At 41.5% G+C, this 15,505-nt stretch overlaps 1 protein-coding gene across 1 annotated transcript in view; it reads right to left on the bottom strand.

Annotated features, from left to right (window-relative positions):
- LOC137371348 (beta-galactoside alpha-2,6-sialyltransferase 2-like) overlaps positions 1–3,834 on the bottom strand; it is an 84,079-nt gene extending 80,245 nt beyond the window's left edge. Inside the window, exon 1 of the mRNA XM_068033804.1 lies at positions 2,943–3,834. Within this exon, the coding sequence (XP_067889905.1) occupies positions 2,943–3,834 (892 nt within the window). The remainder of the gene's footprint in view (positions 1–2,942) is intronic.
- Positions 3,835–15,505: the final 11,671 nt, after the last annotated feature.

Genomic DNA, 15,505 nt, shown 5'->3' with positions numbered 1-15,505 from the left:
CAACAGCTGTTCACAACTCATAAAAGTTCGCTTACCTGTCATTAATTATTGCACTTTAAACAATCTATTGATCTTGGTGAAATCAACCTCTTGTAATACTTTCTCTAATCCAATGTCTAATTTCGCAGGAAAAGCTCAAGGAGTTTATGTGGAATGTTATTTAAGCTTCATCAAATTCACTTTCAGTGAAACTTTACTGGACTTGGTTTGTCTAGAGCTTTTGAGGCACAAAGATCCCACTGGGTTTTTCTTGTCAAGACATTTACACTGTCATATTAACTTATCAATGAGCCACTAACTAATCTAGCTACCAGACACCATACTGGACACAAAAACTGTTATACGTCTTAACCAATATTAAGGGTGAGTGTGGCTCTTTAAACAATAAAGCAATGAAATGCAAGAGATAAAGGAATACGAAATGGATTAAGGGGCAGTTGGAAAAGTTTAAAACCAGAATAAATAAAATAGCGACAAAGAAGTGTTGAATCTCCTGGCTTACTGAATGTCTCAAATTAGTAGGAGAAAAGAAACTAGGAAAGTGCCAGGAAATCACAAAAAACAGGGAAACCTCTGTGACAACCATGGGTTTCTTGGTTGCAGCATCCACCACGTATACCAATGTGCCTGCTATAAAAGGTGGGGAATGTACTTTGAAGAACAGGGGAGCTCTCCCCAACGTGCTGGCCAATATTTATCCCCTAACCAACATCACTAAACAAAACAAATGATCTGATATCTGATTATTATCACAATGCTGTTTGAGAGACCTTGCTGTGTACAAATTGGTTGTTGCCTTTCCTTCATTACAACAATGTCTACACTTTGAAGTGCGTTGGGATGTTCTGAGATCATGAAAGGCACTATATAAATGCAAGCTATTTTGCTTACTGAATCCTGTAATCCACTTCCTCCACTGACCATTTCTTTTGTCCATAGCTTACTTATGCTTTAATTTTTGCCTGATTAACCTTCGCTGCTATCGATTGCAATCATAAAAAAAACAGCAAGTAAAATGTTTACAGATATGCATTTTTTTAAAACTGCAATTTTCTTCAATCTGCATGTGGGTTAAACTGAATAAAGTGTATGAAACAGCTGTGTGGGGGCATGAGCTGGTCCATGGGAGGGAAGTAATTGGCAGGGAAGTTGAATACTAAACAGAACAAAAGAAACTGGATGGGATATTTTTATTACTTTAACAGTGAATAACTATATGAATGTAGAAATCTGAAAAATAAGCAAATTTCCCAAGCAATTAAACCAATTTGTTATGATTTTTTTGTTAATTTATTTGTCTTCCCTTTTATCTCCAGCATTATCATTCACCCCCGGTGTAGCTGGAAATGCCACGCTCATCAGCCAGCAGAAGGTGATAACTCGAGTAGTGCAATTTTGTTTCATATACAGTTGGTACACTGAATTGTATCTTCACTGGGCTAAAAAGGAAATCAGTTTGCATTAGTCTGCTTTACGCCACTGTCCCACCTTCAGAGCTGTGAGTTGCCTGCACATACAGAGGATACATGTTTCTCAGAGTCAAACCTTACAGACATTACTGCAAAATTTCATTCCACGTCAACAAGAAACATAATATGTCTACATGAACATTCCCATAGAATTTAGTACAGTAAAGTCCTGCATTCGTGAGTCCCTTCCACCAATGGCTCTATCAGAAAATGCAGCACATGTTTGATCTGTAGCATTGTCTTAGTTATTCCTAGCTAGATTAGCAATGGGGGCACTGCAGTTGATCCTCAAGATTGCCCCTGGGAAGGAAAGGAAATTGATAGGCCAAGATTCCTGTTCTGTATGTTAGAGGCCCACTGGATGAAAATAGGATTGGATCAACTATGGTGACCCCATTGAAAAATAACCACCAGTCTCAAACAAGCAGAATGGTTGCTTAGTGATATACCGGAGGATCACCACCCAAGGAGCCCAGTATGACTCACTACATTCAGAAGAACAGAAATTAAGGCCTGAATTTTATCAGCCGTCTAGGGATGGCAGGGGGATGTGGGGACCCATAATAGCGAGGGAAGTTGGGGGGTGGAGTGCCCATCGTCTTCCTGATGCCATTCAATTTTGTCAGGGGCAGGAATGGCTGGCCTTCCCGCCCAGTAGTCAAATAATCGACACTTAAAGGTCTCTTCCCGCTGCTGCTGTTATTTTACGTGGCTGATAGGAGCCCTGCCACGTGCGGAGGTCACCCACTAACACCAAGCATCCTCACTGTGGGCTGGGGGGGGGGGTGGGGGTGGGGTGCCGTCCTGTTTGGGCAATCAGTGGCTCACGGAGGGCCACTCCTGCGCTAAAAGTCCCTCCCTGCCCACAACTACTACCATAACCCCACCCCTCACCAGGGCCTGCCTGACTGACCCTGGTGAGCCTGCCCCTCTTACCTGCAGTCCGAGGCTCCATGGCTGCTCCTGGTCCAGGTCCTCCTGCAGTACCAGCAGTGGCCACTGCTCCTGGTGGCGCTGCTGAGACTGCTGTGCTGCCGGCCCTCTGATTGGCCAGCAGCTCTTGGAGGTGGGATCCCCGTCCCTTTAAGGACCCCGGCACCGGGCAGTTAACTACCTGAGCAAGGTAAAATGCAGCCGGGGGTCCCCCAGAATGGCTGAGGCGGGGTTCCCCTCGCCTTTCTGGGCCGGCTCCACACCTCTGCCGCCTGCATAAAATCCAGTCCTAAAAGTGAAAAAAGTGAAAGACAATAAAACTTGTTTTCATGAGAAGCACACAGATGTAACCATAGGATAGGTCATGTTGCCTTACAAAAGGTTAAAACAAATCTCAAAAGGGATTCTTTCACTTTTACCATCTTTGATATTTTTCAAGTTGCCTGCTTGCTCTTTATATACAGAAACTAATGCTGTGTAGATAAAAATTCCAGTCAAGAACACAAACTTCACTTTAAATGACAAAAATTCTGTTCCTACCTATTTCTTCTCCAAGGGAGGAATTCAATATTGCACCAGCAGATGTGACCACAGCACAATTTCTGAAGGCCTGTGTGTTAATCCTGATCTTGTTCAGAGGAATTTTGGGAATGTGTTTTTTCCATCCAGGTGTAGAAAATGGAGCCTCCTGCCCATCAAGGGTTCTTACTTTGACTTTGCTTTTCAGCTCACAGAGCAGTTCTTCCCCAATCATCTTTTCAGTTCCCCTTTCCCTTTGAAAATAGACACCATGCCTGTTTTCATTCATATAGTCTTTCATAGCTTTCTGTAACCGAGGATTCAACATCCCCGATGAAATATTTCCTCTCCACAATTTGGCAAGCACGGAACTGGATTTTGAAAACTGCAAGTCCTCTAGGTCTATGGGATCTAGATTTTCGAGTAATGGGTCTACTTGATAGCTAGCTTGTTTCTTATTTTTTGTTCTCCTTTTGCGATCTTGAATAATTGTTTCCTCATAGGTATTTCCATCCTTAGTAATAATTTTAACTATCTTATCGATCACCCTTGTCTTCTTCACTCTTATCTTGACTTTATGTTCACCATTATCCTCCTCTTGGGTCCATTTTAGATTTTGATCATTCGAGGAATCTAAATGCAATGAATGTACAGAATCTTCATCATCCTCAAAGAAAAGGTTATTTTCTCTGTGACTTGCTGAGATCTTTGGATTTGGGAAAGCCCCCATAATGATTCTCTGTTTACCCTGTATGGGGAAGAGCCTTCTTGTCTCACTGTATGTGAAAGAGCTGGCTGGACGCTCATCTGTTTTGAAGTCTGTGAAATATGTAAACAGCAGCAAGAAGACGAGTGCCCATGCCAGTATCCCAATCAGCACTAGCTGCTTCCACTGCTTGGTCTTGGCTTTCATTGTCCAAACTGCACCAAACTCCTCTTGGATTCAGCACAGCTGGAGTGTGAAAAAGCCAGCTAAAAAAATAAAATAAAGGACAGATTTGATTAACGGAGAAGCATCACAGTGAGAAAAGTTTAAAGTTAGCAAGTCAAATTTATCTTATTTTAAAGAAGGAATCTGTGGCAACATCATTCTTTTAAAGGGATATTGCCATCATTTCCCAGGATGAAAAGGAGCCAGAAAAGCTGAGCATCATTGTTGTCACGATGACATCACACACAAGGGACATAATGATGTCCTCACAACACAGTGACACATTGGCACGAATTCCATTATGTGATTCAAGTGTTTGCCAAACACGTTGCAGTGGAGATTGTACAATTTAATGAGCGCAATTAACCAATTTTATATATATCTTTGTGCGGTGGGGGGCATGGTATCCTCCTGTGTAGCACTTTTGGCAGTAAATATGCAGGCATGGATATTTACCAATGATCCATCCGTATGGAATTTAGTAAGACATCCAAAAGACACCTCTCACAATACAGCATTTGCTCAGTACTGTACTGAAGTGTCAGCCTAGAATTTGTGCTCAAGTCTCTGGAGTGGGATTTGAACCCACAGCCTTCTGACTCAGAGTAAAACTACCACTGAACCATGGATAAATGCAGGCGAAAAGTTAAATAACCTTAAAAGTCTAGCTGAACTGAAGCTATCCCACAGCTAACAATGAAATGAGAAGTACTACAAGTAGAAAGATTCCCATACAAAAGGCAACCATCATTACCTTCAACAAAGAGAACACCCAAAACAACAGACTTCATAATTCTGAATAACTTAATGTACAATCTATATGCAATGCCATTCACTGCATAATAATCAATAGCACTTAATACAACACTTATGAAAATGTTAATAAATACAAATAAATTAAAATCACGGTTCATAAATTTTAACAGAAAACAAAGGTTACATAGAAGGTTACATAGCACAGAAAAAGGCCATTTGGCCCAAACAGTCCATGCTAGCATTTATGCTCCATTCAAGCCTCCTTCCATCCTTTCTCATCTAACTCCATCAGCATAACCCTCTATTCCCTTCTCCCTCATATGCTTATCTAGCATCTCATTAAATGCATCTATATTATTCGCCTCAACCACTTTCGATGGTAGCAAGCTTCACATTCTGACCACTATTTTGGTTAAGAAGTTTCTTCAGATTTCTTGGTAACTATCTTTATATTGATGACCTTTAGTTTTGCTCATCCCCACAAGTGGAAATGCTCTTTCTGTGCCTATGCTATGAAAACTTTTCATAATTTTGAAGATGTTTATCAGGATGCCCCTCAACCTTCTCTCTTCAAGAGAAAAGAGACCTAGCCCGTTCATCCTTTCCTGTTAGATAGAGCATTGCATCCTTGTAAATCTTTATCCTTTCTATAATATGGCAACCAGAACTGCACACAGGATTCCAAGTGTGGTCTAACCAAGATTCGATACAAGTTTAGCATAATTTGTCTGCTTTTCAATTCTACTCCTCTAGAAATAAACCCTAGTGTTTTGGTTTGCTTATTTTAAATGATCTTTCAAACCCGCATCACTACTTTCTTTGATTTGTGAATTTGTACCCCCAGATCCCTTTGTTCTTCGACCCCATTTAGATTCTTAGGGCTGGGTTTTCGAAACGGGGTCAGGAACCCGACGCCCAGATGCTTTCTCGGACCCCGTGGCTCAGCTGCACTGCCAATGCAATGCAATCTTCAAATGTAAATGCCCCAACTGGGAAGGAGGCAAGCTCGGTGCCCAGTTAGTGGCGCCAAGTGTCTGCAGGAGGTGGGAACTGCCTGCCTGGCGCCAGAGGCAAAGGCATGCAGCAGCCTTGATGTGGCCTGTCTCTGCCTTGCCGAGGAGAGCAGTCAGTTCCTCAGAGAGCCAGCAGAAAGAGGCAGCCATTTTAAAATGAAAAACAAAATGTCCCACGTTGGGTCCAGCGCAAGATCCCCGTGGACTGAAAACATTTCTTCTTCAAACAACAAAGTTAGTCCCCTGCCCATTGTGAGCCCAACAGCTGTGCACTATTGTGCACTAGACTGTTTAGGCTCGCTAGATTCCTCTTTGAAAATTGCAGTTCAGACCCCTCACCCCCTTAACAAGTTCCTAAAGGAGCTTAATGGCCCCTTAATTGGAGGAGAGTGGCTTCCCCGTTCCCTCCCCCACTGCTCTCACATTAAAAATTGAGGACTGTTCCAGAGGTGTCGGGTTCTGAAGACGACCTCCGGGACCATGATTTTTAAATTGCATCCGAACCGGCTCCCAACCCCACAGCCCTTACAAAATCCAGCCCTTATTTTTCAAGTGACAGATGGTCTTCTTGTTTTTCTTATCTGTGTTGAAATTAATTTGCCAATTATATGCACATTCTGCAAATTCATTAATGTCTTCTTGTAATTTGTTGCAGTCGTCATCAGTATTGACTGTCCCTCCCAATTTGGTGTCATCTTCAAATATATAAATTGTTTTTATTGATTCCAAAATCTAAATTGTTAATATAAATTGTGAAGAATAGGGATCGCAGCACTTTACCCCTACTCTCCTCTTTCTGTTTTGCAACCAGCTACTTATCCATTTTGCCACCTGCCCCCTGACTCCATATGCTCTGATCTTATTCATTAGTTTATTATGTAGCACCTTATTAAATTTCTTTTGGAAATCTAGATAAATTACATGTACTACTGTACCCACCCATCTGAAGCTGACTGGTCTATAGTTCCCTAGATATGCTCTATATCCCTTCTTAAATAGAGGTATAACATTAGCTAATGGCCAGTCCTCTGGCAAATTATTAAATATGTGCATCTCTTCTTTAGATTCATTTAAAATGCAAGCTGTCCAGACTAGAGATTTTATACTCGTTGAGTTTGATTAGATAATTTAATATTTCTACTCTTATTTTAAAACCAGTTATATCATTTCTAATCTCATCTTTCGATCTCATATCCGCTTGATCTGTCTCTCTAGTAATTCTGAAGCAAACTAATTATTTCATATTTCTGGCATTTTTATAATCACTGCTTGAGATCTTATCCTTTTTTTTGTTTATGTGCTTGCACTGTCGGAGGTGCTGTCTTTCATATGAACTGTTAAGCTGAGGCTCCATCTGCCTGCTTGTATGGATGTAAAAGATCCCATGGCACTATTTTGAAGAAGAGCAGGGGAGTTATCCCTGGGGTCCTGGCCGATACTTATCCTTCAATCAACATTACAAAAAAAAACAGATTATCTGGTCATTATCACATTGCTGTTTGTGGGAATTTGCTGCGCACATATTAGCTGCTGTGTTTCCTACATTACACCAGTGATTACACTTCAAAAATACTTCATTGGCTGTAAAGTGTTTTGAAATGTCTGGTGGTCATGAAAGGCGCCATATAAATACTAGTCTTTCATTTTTGCAGAATATTTTATTATTTTGTTTTATGCTTCTTGATAATTTAATTTAAATACTCCTTTTTGCCTTCCTATTTTCTTCTCTTCTCTCTTAATATTTGTGTACTCTTCTTTGTTATGCTCTCCCCTGCTGTCCACATAGTTAGTGTATGGCTCTTCAATTATTTCCTTATGTCTTTATTTAACCATGATGTCAGAGTGTTTAGTTTGCTCTTGTTTATTAGTGGAATATCCTTTTCTGGACTCTGTTGAACACTATTTCAAATATTTCCCACTAATGTTCTACATCATGTTTGCCAACATTGTTGTTCATTTCTATTTTGCCAAGTTCTATTCCCAGGTCCTCAAAATCAGCTTTTTACCAATCTATCATCCTGGTCTTTGTCATGTTTGTATCCTTCTCAATTATTATCTTAAGGAATATTATATTATGGTCACTATTGCCTCGATCTTACCCTATTTTTACTTCATTTATCAGCTGTGGTTCATTTCCCTTTACTAGATCCAGTAGTGAATCCTTCTTTGTTGTGTTTCTTGGGTTAGAAAGGAGTCCTATACACATTATAGGATCCCCATTCCCTTTATCTAATTCTTCTGCTCAATTCTTATTATTATTCTATGTTTTTTTTACTCATTGCTCTAATTTGTTTGCATATTTCTTTCTCCACCATCCTTCCACTAATGGGTGGTCTGTAGACTACACCTATTAGTGTGATTGATCCTTTATTATCTATTATCTCTATCCACATGGATTCAACTTCGGTCTTAATGATGGCTGTGCAGTTTTTCCTACTGTCATTATGTTGTCTCTAATAAATACAGTTACTTCAACTCCCCTTTTTCCTCTCTATCTTTTCTAAATGTGTGATGCCTTGCAATGTTTAATTCCCATTCCCAATTTTTGTGTAGCCATACCTCAGTATTCCCTACTATGTCTGGTTCATCACAATGTATTATTGCCTCCAGTCCCCTTGTTTCATTATGGAATTGAGTGTCTTGCTCTACAGTTTAACTCATTTTTAGTAGCAGTTCCTCTCACTTTATTTTAACTATCTTTTAATACTCCTGTTTCTATAATGCTATTTATTCTCGGGTCATTTATGTCCTCCCTTAGTTTAGTCTGTCCTATGCTCTCCTTTCCTGTTTCATTTATATTTAGGTTTGTTTCATTTCCTGAACTGCCCCTCCTCCAACCATCCTACTAGTTTAAAGCCTTTGCCATCTCCCTATTTACCCTTTCTGCTAGGACACTGGTCCCATTCCGGATCAGGTGGAGCCCATTCAGGTTCAATCTAATGAAATCTATTTTTTATTAGGAAAAAAAAGAATGAGTCACAAATCATTTTTATACTCATATCTTCACAGATGATTTACCTATATCTTAAATCACCAATGATTCTTCAGGGGTTGAAACCATGTCAGTTTCTGAGGAGGAGGTGGAAGATGACTCCACAGTCAGTAGCGAGGAAGGTCTGAATTCTAAACGTTTATCAGCACCAACATCTTAGGAACAATGAAGAGTCCAGAAGAAGTTAGAGGAGGAAGACACCTGCTGGTCAGGATCTCTTGCTGTGTCACCTTTGAAAAAGGTGCAAAACATTGCTGGTGAAAGCTGGAGGAAAGAAAGTTACATCAGTCAAAATGAACAGTATCTGGACCCCTGATTCCTCTCCCTAGGCATTACCCCCTAGGAAGGCCTCTCGAAATCTGCCAATTGTGCAGGATGTTCCAATTTAATTGTTGAGAAACCTGATCATCCATCTTCTGTGATATTAAAGTTAAAATCCCATGCACGCACCTATGTAATTGTGATGTAGAGGGCAACAGCTCACTGATTCAATCACTTGGCTACCACTGACTGGGCACTCTACATACCTCCATTTCTTCCCCCACCCACTAGAGTGCCAATGTCATATCCTGGGATTCAACTTTATGTGCTCTTCTTAAATTTATTATTAGAAGGCAGGCTATAATACAAGGAAATGTGGATGCCAGAGGGTTGACATCCCCTCCCAGGATGCTGTGTGGTTGAAGTACCACAACAACTTCCTTGACTTCAATACATGAGTTAATGGAGTAAACAGTTAGCTTTCACCAATGAACTTGGATATTGAAGTGGATATAACATTGCATACCATATTGTATAGGACCCTTCACCACAATGAAATAGGTATACATATAGTGCTGAGGAAATTCTGAGACTTGGGTCAGCAGCAGCAGGAAAGCATTAACTCTAGGTTAGTCCCAAGGCACTTCACAGGAACATTATCAGAAAAATTTGATGCTGAGCCACATAAGGAGATTTAGGAGAGATAAAGTAGATGTTAAGGAGCGTATTAAAAGAGAGAGAGTAGAGAGGTGTAGAGGTTTAAGGAGGGAAATCCAGAGTTTAGGGCCTAGGCAGCAGAAGGCTTGGCTAGCAATGGTGGAGCTATTACAATTGGAGATGTGCAAGAGGCCAGAATTCAAGGATCACAGAGATCTTGGAAGGTTGTCAGGCTGGAGGAGGTAACAGAGATAGGGACGGGTGAGGCAATGGAGGGATTTGAAAACAAGAATGAGAATTTAAAAAACGAGATGCTACTGGACTGGGATTCACTGTAGGTCAGCAAGCACAGGGTTGGTGGGTGAACAGGACTTGGTGTGAGTTAGGATGCGAACCGCAGAATTTTGGATGTTTATGTAGGTTGGAACATGGGAGGTCGGCCAGGAGGACTTTGGAATAGTCAAGTCTAGTGGTAGCAAATGAATGAATGAGGGTTTCAGGAGCAGATATGCTGAGATGGTGACTCAGCCAGATGATGTTACAGATGTGGAAGTAGGTGGTCTTGGTGATGGGACGGAGCTTTTTTTTTGATTCATTCATGGGATGTGGATATCGCTGGCAAGGCCAGCATTTATTGCCCACCCCTAACTGACCTTGAGAAGATGGTGGTGAACTGCCTCCTTGAACCTCTGCAGTCTGTGTGGTTTGGGTATACCCACAGTGCTGTTAGGGAGGGAGTTCCAGGATGTCGACCCAGCCACAGTGAAGGAACAGTAATCTATTTTCAAGTCAGGATGGTGTGTTACTTGAAGGGGTAGTGGTGGTGTTCCCATGTGTCTGCTGCCCTTGTTCTTCTTGGTGGTTGGGGTTGTCAGTATGGAAGGTGCTGTTGAAGGAGAACATAAAAAATAGGAGTAGGACTAGGCAATGTGGCCCATCATGCCTGCTCCACCGTTCAATATGATCATGGTTGATCTTATGCCTCGGTTCCACTTTCCCGCCAATTCCCCAAATTCCTTGATTTCCTCAGAGACCAAAATTGGTCTCTCAGCCTTAAATATACTCAAAGATGGTGCATCCACAACCCTCTGGGGTAGAGAATTTCAAAGATTCACAACCCTTTAAGTGAAGAGGTTTTTCTTCATCTCGGACCTAAATCATTGGCCTGTTACCTGACGCTGTGCCCCCGTGTTATAGATTCCCCAGCCAGGGGAAACAACCTCTCAGTGTCTACCTTGTCAAGTTCCTTCAGAATGTTGCATATCTCAATTTGCCTAATTTACCCTGATTAGAATCTAGGAAATTTTGGAAAATCATAACCAGTGCATCTTCTATCTCTGCAGCTATCTCTTTTAGAACCCTAGGAAGTAGACCGTCCGGTCCTGGGAATTTCGTTCCTTAAGTTTCTCCAAAACTTTTTCTCTTCTGACAGTAACTACCTTAAGTTCCTCAATCTTATTAGTTTGTTGGTTACTCTATTTCTGGTATGTCATTTGTTCCTTCTACTGTAAAACGGACACAAAATATTTGATCAGCGTCTCTGCCTTTTCCTCATTCCCCATGATAATTTCTCCTGGCTCTGCCTCTATTGGACAAACATTTATTGCCCAATTTACTAAAAGTCTCATCATAGGACAACTCTCAGCGCAGGATCCAATCCAGTGAACCTTTTCTGCACCACCTTCAGTGCACTTATATCCTTCGTAAATATGGAGACGAAAATGACACACGGTATTCCAGGTGTGGTCTCACCAAAGTCCTGTGCAATTGTAGCAAGACTTCTTTATTCTTGTACTGCAATCCCCTTGCAATAAAGGCCAACGTGCCATTTGCTTTCCTCATTGTTTGCTGTAGATGCATGCTAACTTGTGTGCCTTTTACGAGTACAGTCCAGTCTCTCTGAACATGAAGTTTCACACCTTTTAAAAAATATTCTGCTTTTCTGTTCTTACTACCAAAGCAAATAGCCTCACAATTCCCCACATTATACTTCATCTGCCACCTTGTTGCCCATTCACTTAACTTGTCTATGTCTCTTTGCAGTCTCTTTGTTTCTTCGCAGCTTACATTCCCAACCAGCTTTGTGTCATCAGCAAACTTAGATATATTACTCCCGGTCGGCCTCTTCATCCAAGTCATTAAGATAGATTGTAAATGACTGAGGCACCAGCACTGATCCTTGCAGCACTCCGCGAGTTACAGCATGCCAACTTGAAAATGCACTGTTTATCCCTACTCTCTGCTTCCTGTCCGTTACCAATCCTCTATCCATGCTAGTATATTACACCCAATTCCATGCACCCTTATCTTTTTAACCGTATTAACCTTTTGTGTGGCACCTTATCAAATGCCTTTTGGAAATCCATGTACCCTACATCCACTAATTCACCTTCATCTGCTCTACTAGTTACATCCCCAAAAAATTCCAATAAGATTGCCAAACATGGTTTCCCTTTTGTAAAACCATGTTGATTCTGTCTGATCAAACTATGATTTTCTCAGTGCATTGTTAAGACTTCCTTAATAATAGATTTCTGCATTTTTCCGATGACTGGTGGTATCAGGCCAACTGGCCTGTGGTTCCCTATTTTATCTCTCCCTTCTTTCCACAATAACTTTCCACAATACATTTGCTAACTTCCAATCAGCTGGGGTTGTTCCAGAATCTAGGGAATTTTGGAAAATCATAACCAGTGCATCCTCTATCTCTGCAGCTACCTCTTTTAGAACCCTAGGAAGTAGACCGTCAGGTCCCAGGGATTTGTCGGCTTTTAGTTCCTTAAGTTTCTCCAAAACATTTTCTCTGCTGATAGTAATTACCTTAGGTTTCTCAATCTTATTAGTTTGTTAGTTACCCTCTATTTCTGGTACATAATTTGTGTCTTCTACTGTGAAACAGATACAAAATATTTTTTTTTATATTCTTTCATGGGAAGTGGGCGTCATAGGCCAGGCCAGCATTTATTGCCCATCCCTAATTGCCCTTGAACTGAGTGGCTTGCTAGGCCATTTCAAGGGCATGTAAGAGTCAACCACATTGCTGTGGATCTGGAGTCACATGTAGGCCAGACCAGGTAAGGACAGCAGATTTCCTTCCCTAAAGGACATTAGTGAACCAGATGGGTTTTTACAACAATCGACAATGGTTTCATGGCCATCATTAGACTAGCTTTAAGTTCCAGATTTATTAATTGAATTCAAATTCCACCTTCTGCTGTGGTGGGATTCGAACCCATGTCCCCAGAGCAATACCTGGGTCTCTGGGTTACTAGTCCAGTGACAATACCAGTACGCCACCGCCTCCCCATTTGTTCAGTGACTCTGCCATTTCCCTCATTCCCCATGATAATTTCTCCTGTCTCTGCCTCTAAGGGACAAGCAATTATTTTAGCTACTCTCTTCCTTTTTATATACTTGCAAAAGCTCTTACAATCTGGCTAGTTTACGTTCATATTCTACTTTTCCCTTTTAATCAATTGTTTTTTTGCCCTTTGCTGGTTTCTAAAACACTCCCAATCCTCAGGCTTACTACTATTCTTTGCAACATTATAAGCCTCTTCTTTTTAATATACTATCTGTAACTTCCCTCGTAAGGCATGGATGGATCTTTCTTGCTGAGTTTTATTTTTTAATGGAGCCTTGGCAAATTGCTACAGTGCATCTTGTAGACGGTACAGCCATGGATGTCTGTGGAGTGAATTTTTAAGGTGGTGGATTGAGTGGCAATCAAGCAGGCTGCTTTGTCTTGGATGGTGTTGAGCTTCTTGAGTGTTGGAACCGCACTCATCCAGGTAAGTGGAGAGTATTCCACCACACTCGTAACTTGTGCCTTGTAGATGGCAGAAAGGCTTTGGGGAGTCAGAAGGTGAGATACTCACCGCAGAGTTCCCAGCTTCTGACCTGCTTTTGTAGTTACTCTATATATGTCCCCAATCCAGTTAAGTTTCTGCTCAATGATGATCCCCAGGATGTTGATGGTGGGGTATTCAGTCATTGGATGTCAAGGCAAAATGGTTAGGTTCTCTTTTATTGGAGATGGTCATTGCCTGGCACTTGTGTGATGGAAATATCACTCAACACTTATCAACCTCTGTCTGAATATTGTCCAGGGCTTGCTGCATGCAAGCATGGACTGCTTCATTACCTGAGAAGTTGAGAATGGAACTGAACTGTGAAATAATGAACATCCTCATTTCTGAACTTACAATAGAAAAAAGGTAATTGATGAAGCAGCTGAAGATGGTTCGGCCAAGACACTGTCCTGAATAGCTCCTGTAGTGATGTCCTGGGACTGAAATGATTGGCTTCCAACAATCACAATCATCTACCTTTGTGCTAGGTATGACTCAAACCAGTGGAGCGTTTTCCCCCTTATTACCTTTGAGTTCAATTTTGTTATGGGTTCCTTGATGTTACACTCATTCAAATACTGTCTTGATGTTAAGGGCAGTCACTCTCACCTCTGAAATTCAACCCTTTGGTCCATGTTTGGGCCAAGGCTGTAATGAGGTCTGGAGCTGACTGCTCCTAGGGAAACCCAATCTGAGCATCAGTGAGCAGGTTATCGGTTAGAAAACGTTGATAGCACTGTCAATTACACCTTCCAGCAGTTTGCTTATGTTTAAGAGTAGACTGATCAGGTAACTGGTCAGATTGCTTTTGTCCTCCTTTTTGTGGACAGGACATACTCGAACAATTTTCCAAATTGTCGGGTAAACGCCAGTGTTGTAACTGTACTGGAAGAGCTTGGCTAGAGGCACGGCTAGTTCTGGAGCACAAATCTTCAGTACTACAGCTGAGATGCTGTTGGGGCCCATAGCCTTTGCTGTACCCAGTGCACTCAGCCATTTCTTTATATCACATGGAGTGAATTGAATTGGCTGACGACTGGCAACTGTGATAATGGAACCTCAGGAGGAGGCTGAAATGGATCATCTACTCTTCACTTCAGGCTGAAGATGGTTGTAAACTCTTCAGCCTTGTCTTTTGCACTGATGTGCTGAACTCTGCCATTACTGAGGATGGGATGTTTGTGGAGCTTCCTCCTCCCATTTGTGGTTTAATTGTCCATCACCATTGATGACTGGATGTGTTAGGACTGCAGAGATTTGATCTGATTCTTTGGTTTTGGGATCGCTTAGCTCTCTTTAAAGCATGCTGTTTCCACTGTTTAGCTTGCATGTAGCTTCACCAGGTTGTTATCTCATTTTTATCAATGCCTGGTGCTGCTCGTGGCATGTTCTCTTATATTCCTCATTGAACCAGGGTTGGTCCCCTGGCTTGATGGTAATGGTAGAGTGAGAAATCTGCTGGGCCATGAGGTTACAGATTGTGGTGGAATACAATTCTGCTGCTGCTGATGACCCACAGTGCCTCATGAATGTCCAGTTTTGAGCTGCTAGATGTGTTCTGAATCTGTCCATTTAGCACAGCTGTAAGGCCACATTTCACTGCTGGAATGTGTCCTCAGTGTGAAGACGTGTCTTTGTTTCCACAAGGAAACAAAAAGACTCACAGTGACATCACAGAAAATCTGCAAGGTGATTGGTTGGGTACATAACAACTGTTAGTCAATTTAAATAGCTTAAAAAAGGGGAAAGTTGTTTTTTTGAAAAAAGACCTCAAGTGATAAAGTGAGTACTACTAGTGTTTTTTTTTAAATTACTGTAATTTAGATTGTAGTGGGTAGTGTTCGGAGTAGAACAAGGCCTCTAGTGTAATTGGTATTTTTTTAAAGGGAGTAACTAATTAATTTAAAGGTAAGTCATGGCAGGAGAGCTCGCACCTGTGATATGCTCCTACTGCGCTATGTGGGAGAAATCAGGAATGCTTCCAGTGTCCCTGACGACCATGTGTGCAGGAAGTGTATCCAACTGCAGCTACTGGCTACCCGCATTACGGAGCTGGAGCTGCGGGTGGATTCACTGTGGAGCATCCGCAATTCTGAGGACGTCATGGATAGCACATTTATTGA

This window comes from Heterodontus francisci, chromosome 6 (genome assembly GCF_036365525.1).
Source record: "Heterodontus francisci isolate sHetFra1 chromosome 6, sHetFra1.hap1, whole genome shotgun sequence".
NCBI lineage: Eukaryota > Metazoa > Chordata > Chondrichthyes > Heterodontiformes > Heterodontidae > Heterodontus > Heterodontus francisci.
Note: the sequence above shows the minus strand (reverse complement) of the source record. Positions and strands in the feature narration are given on the sequence as shown.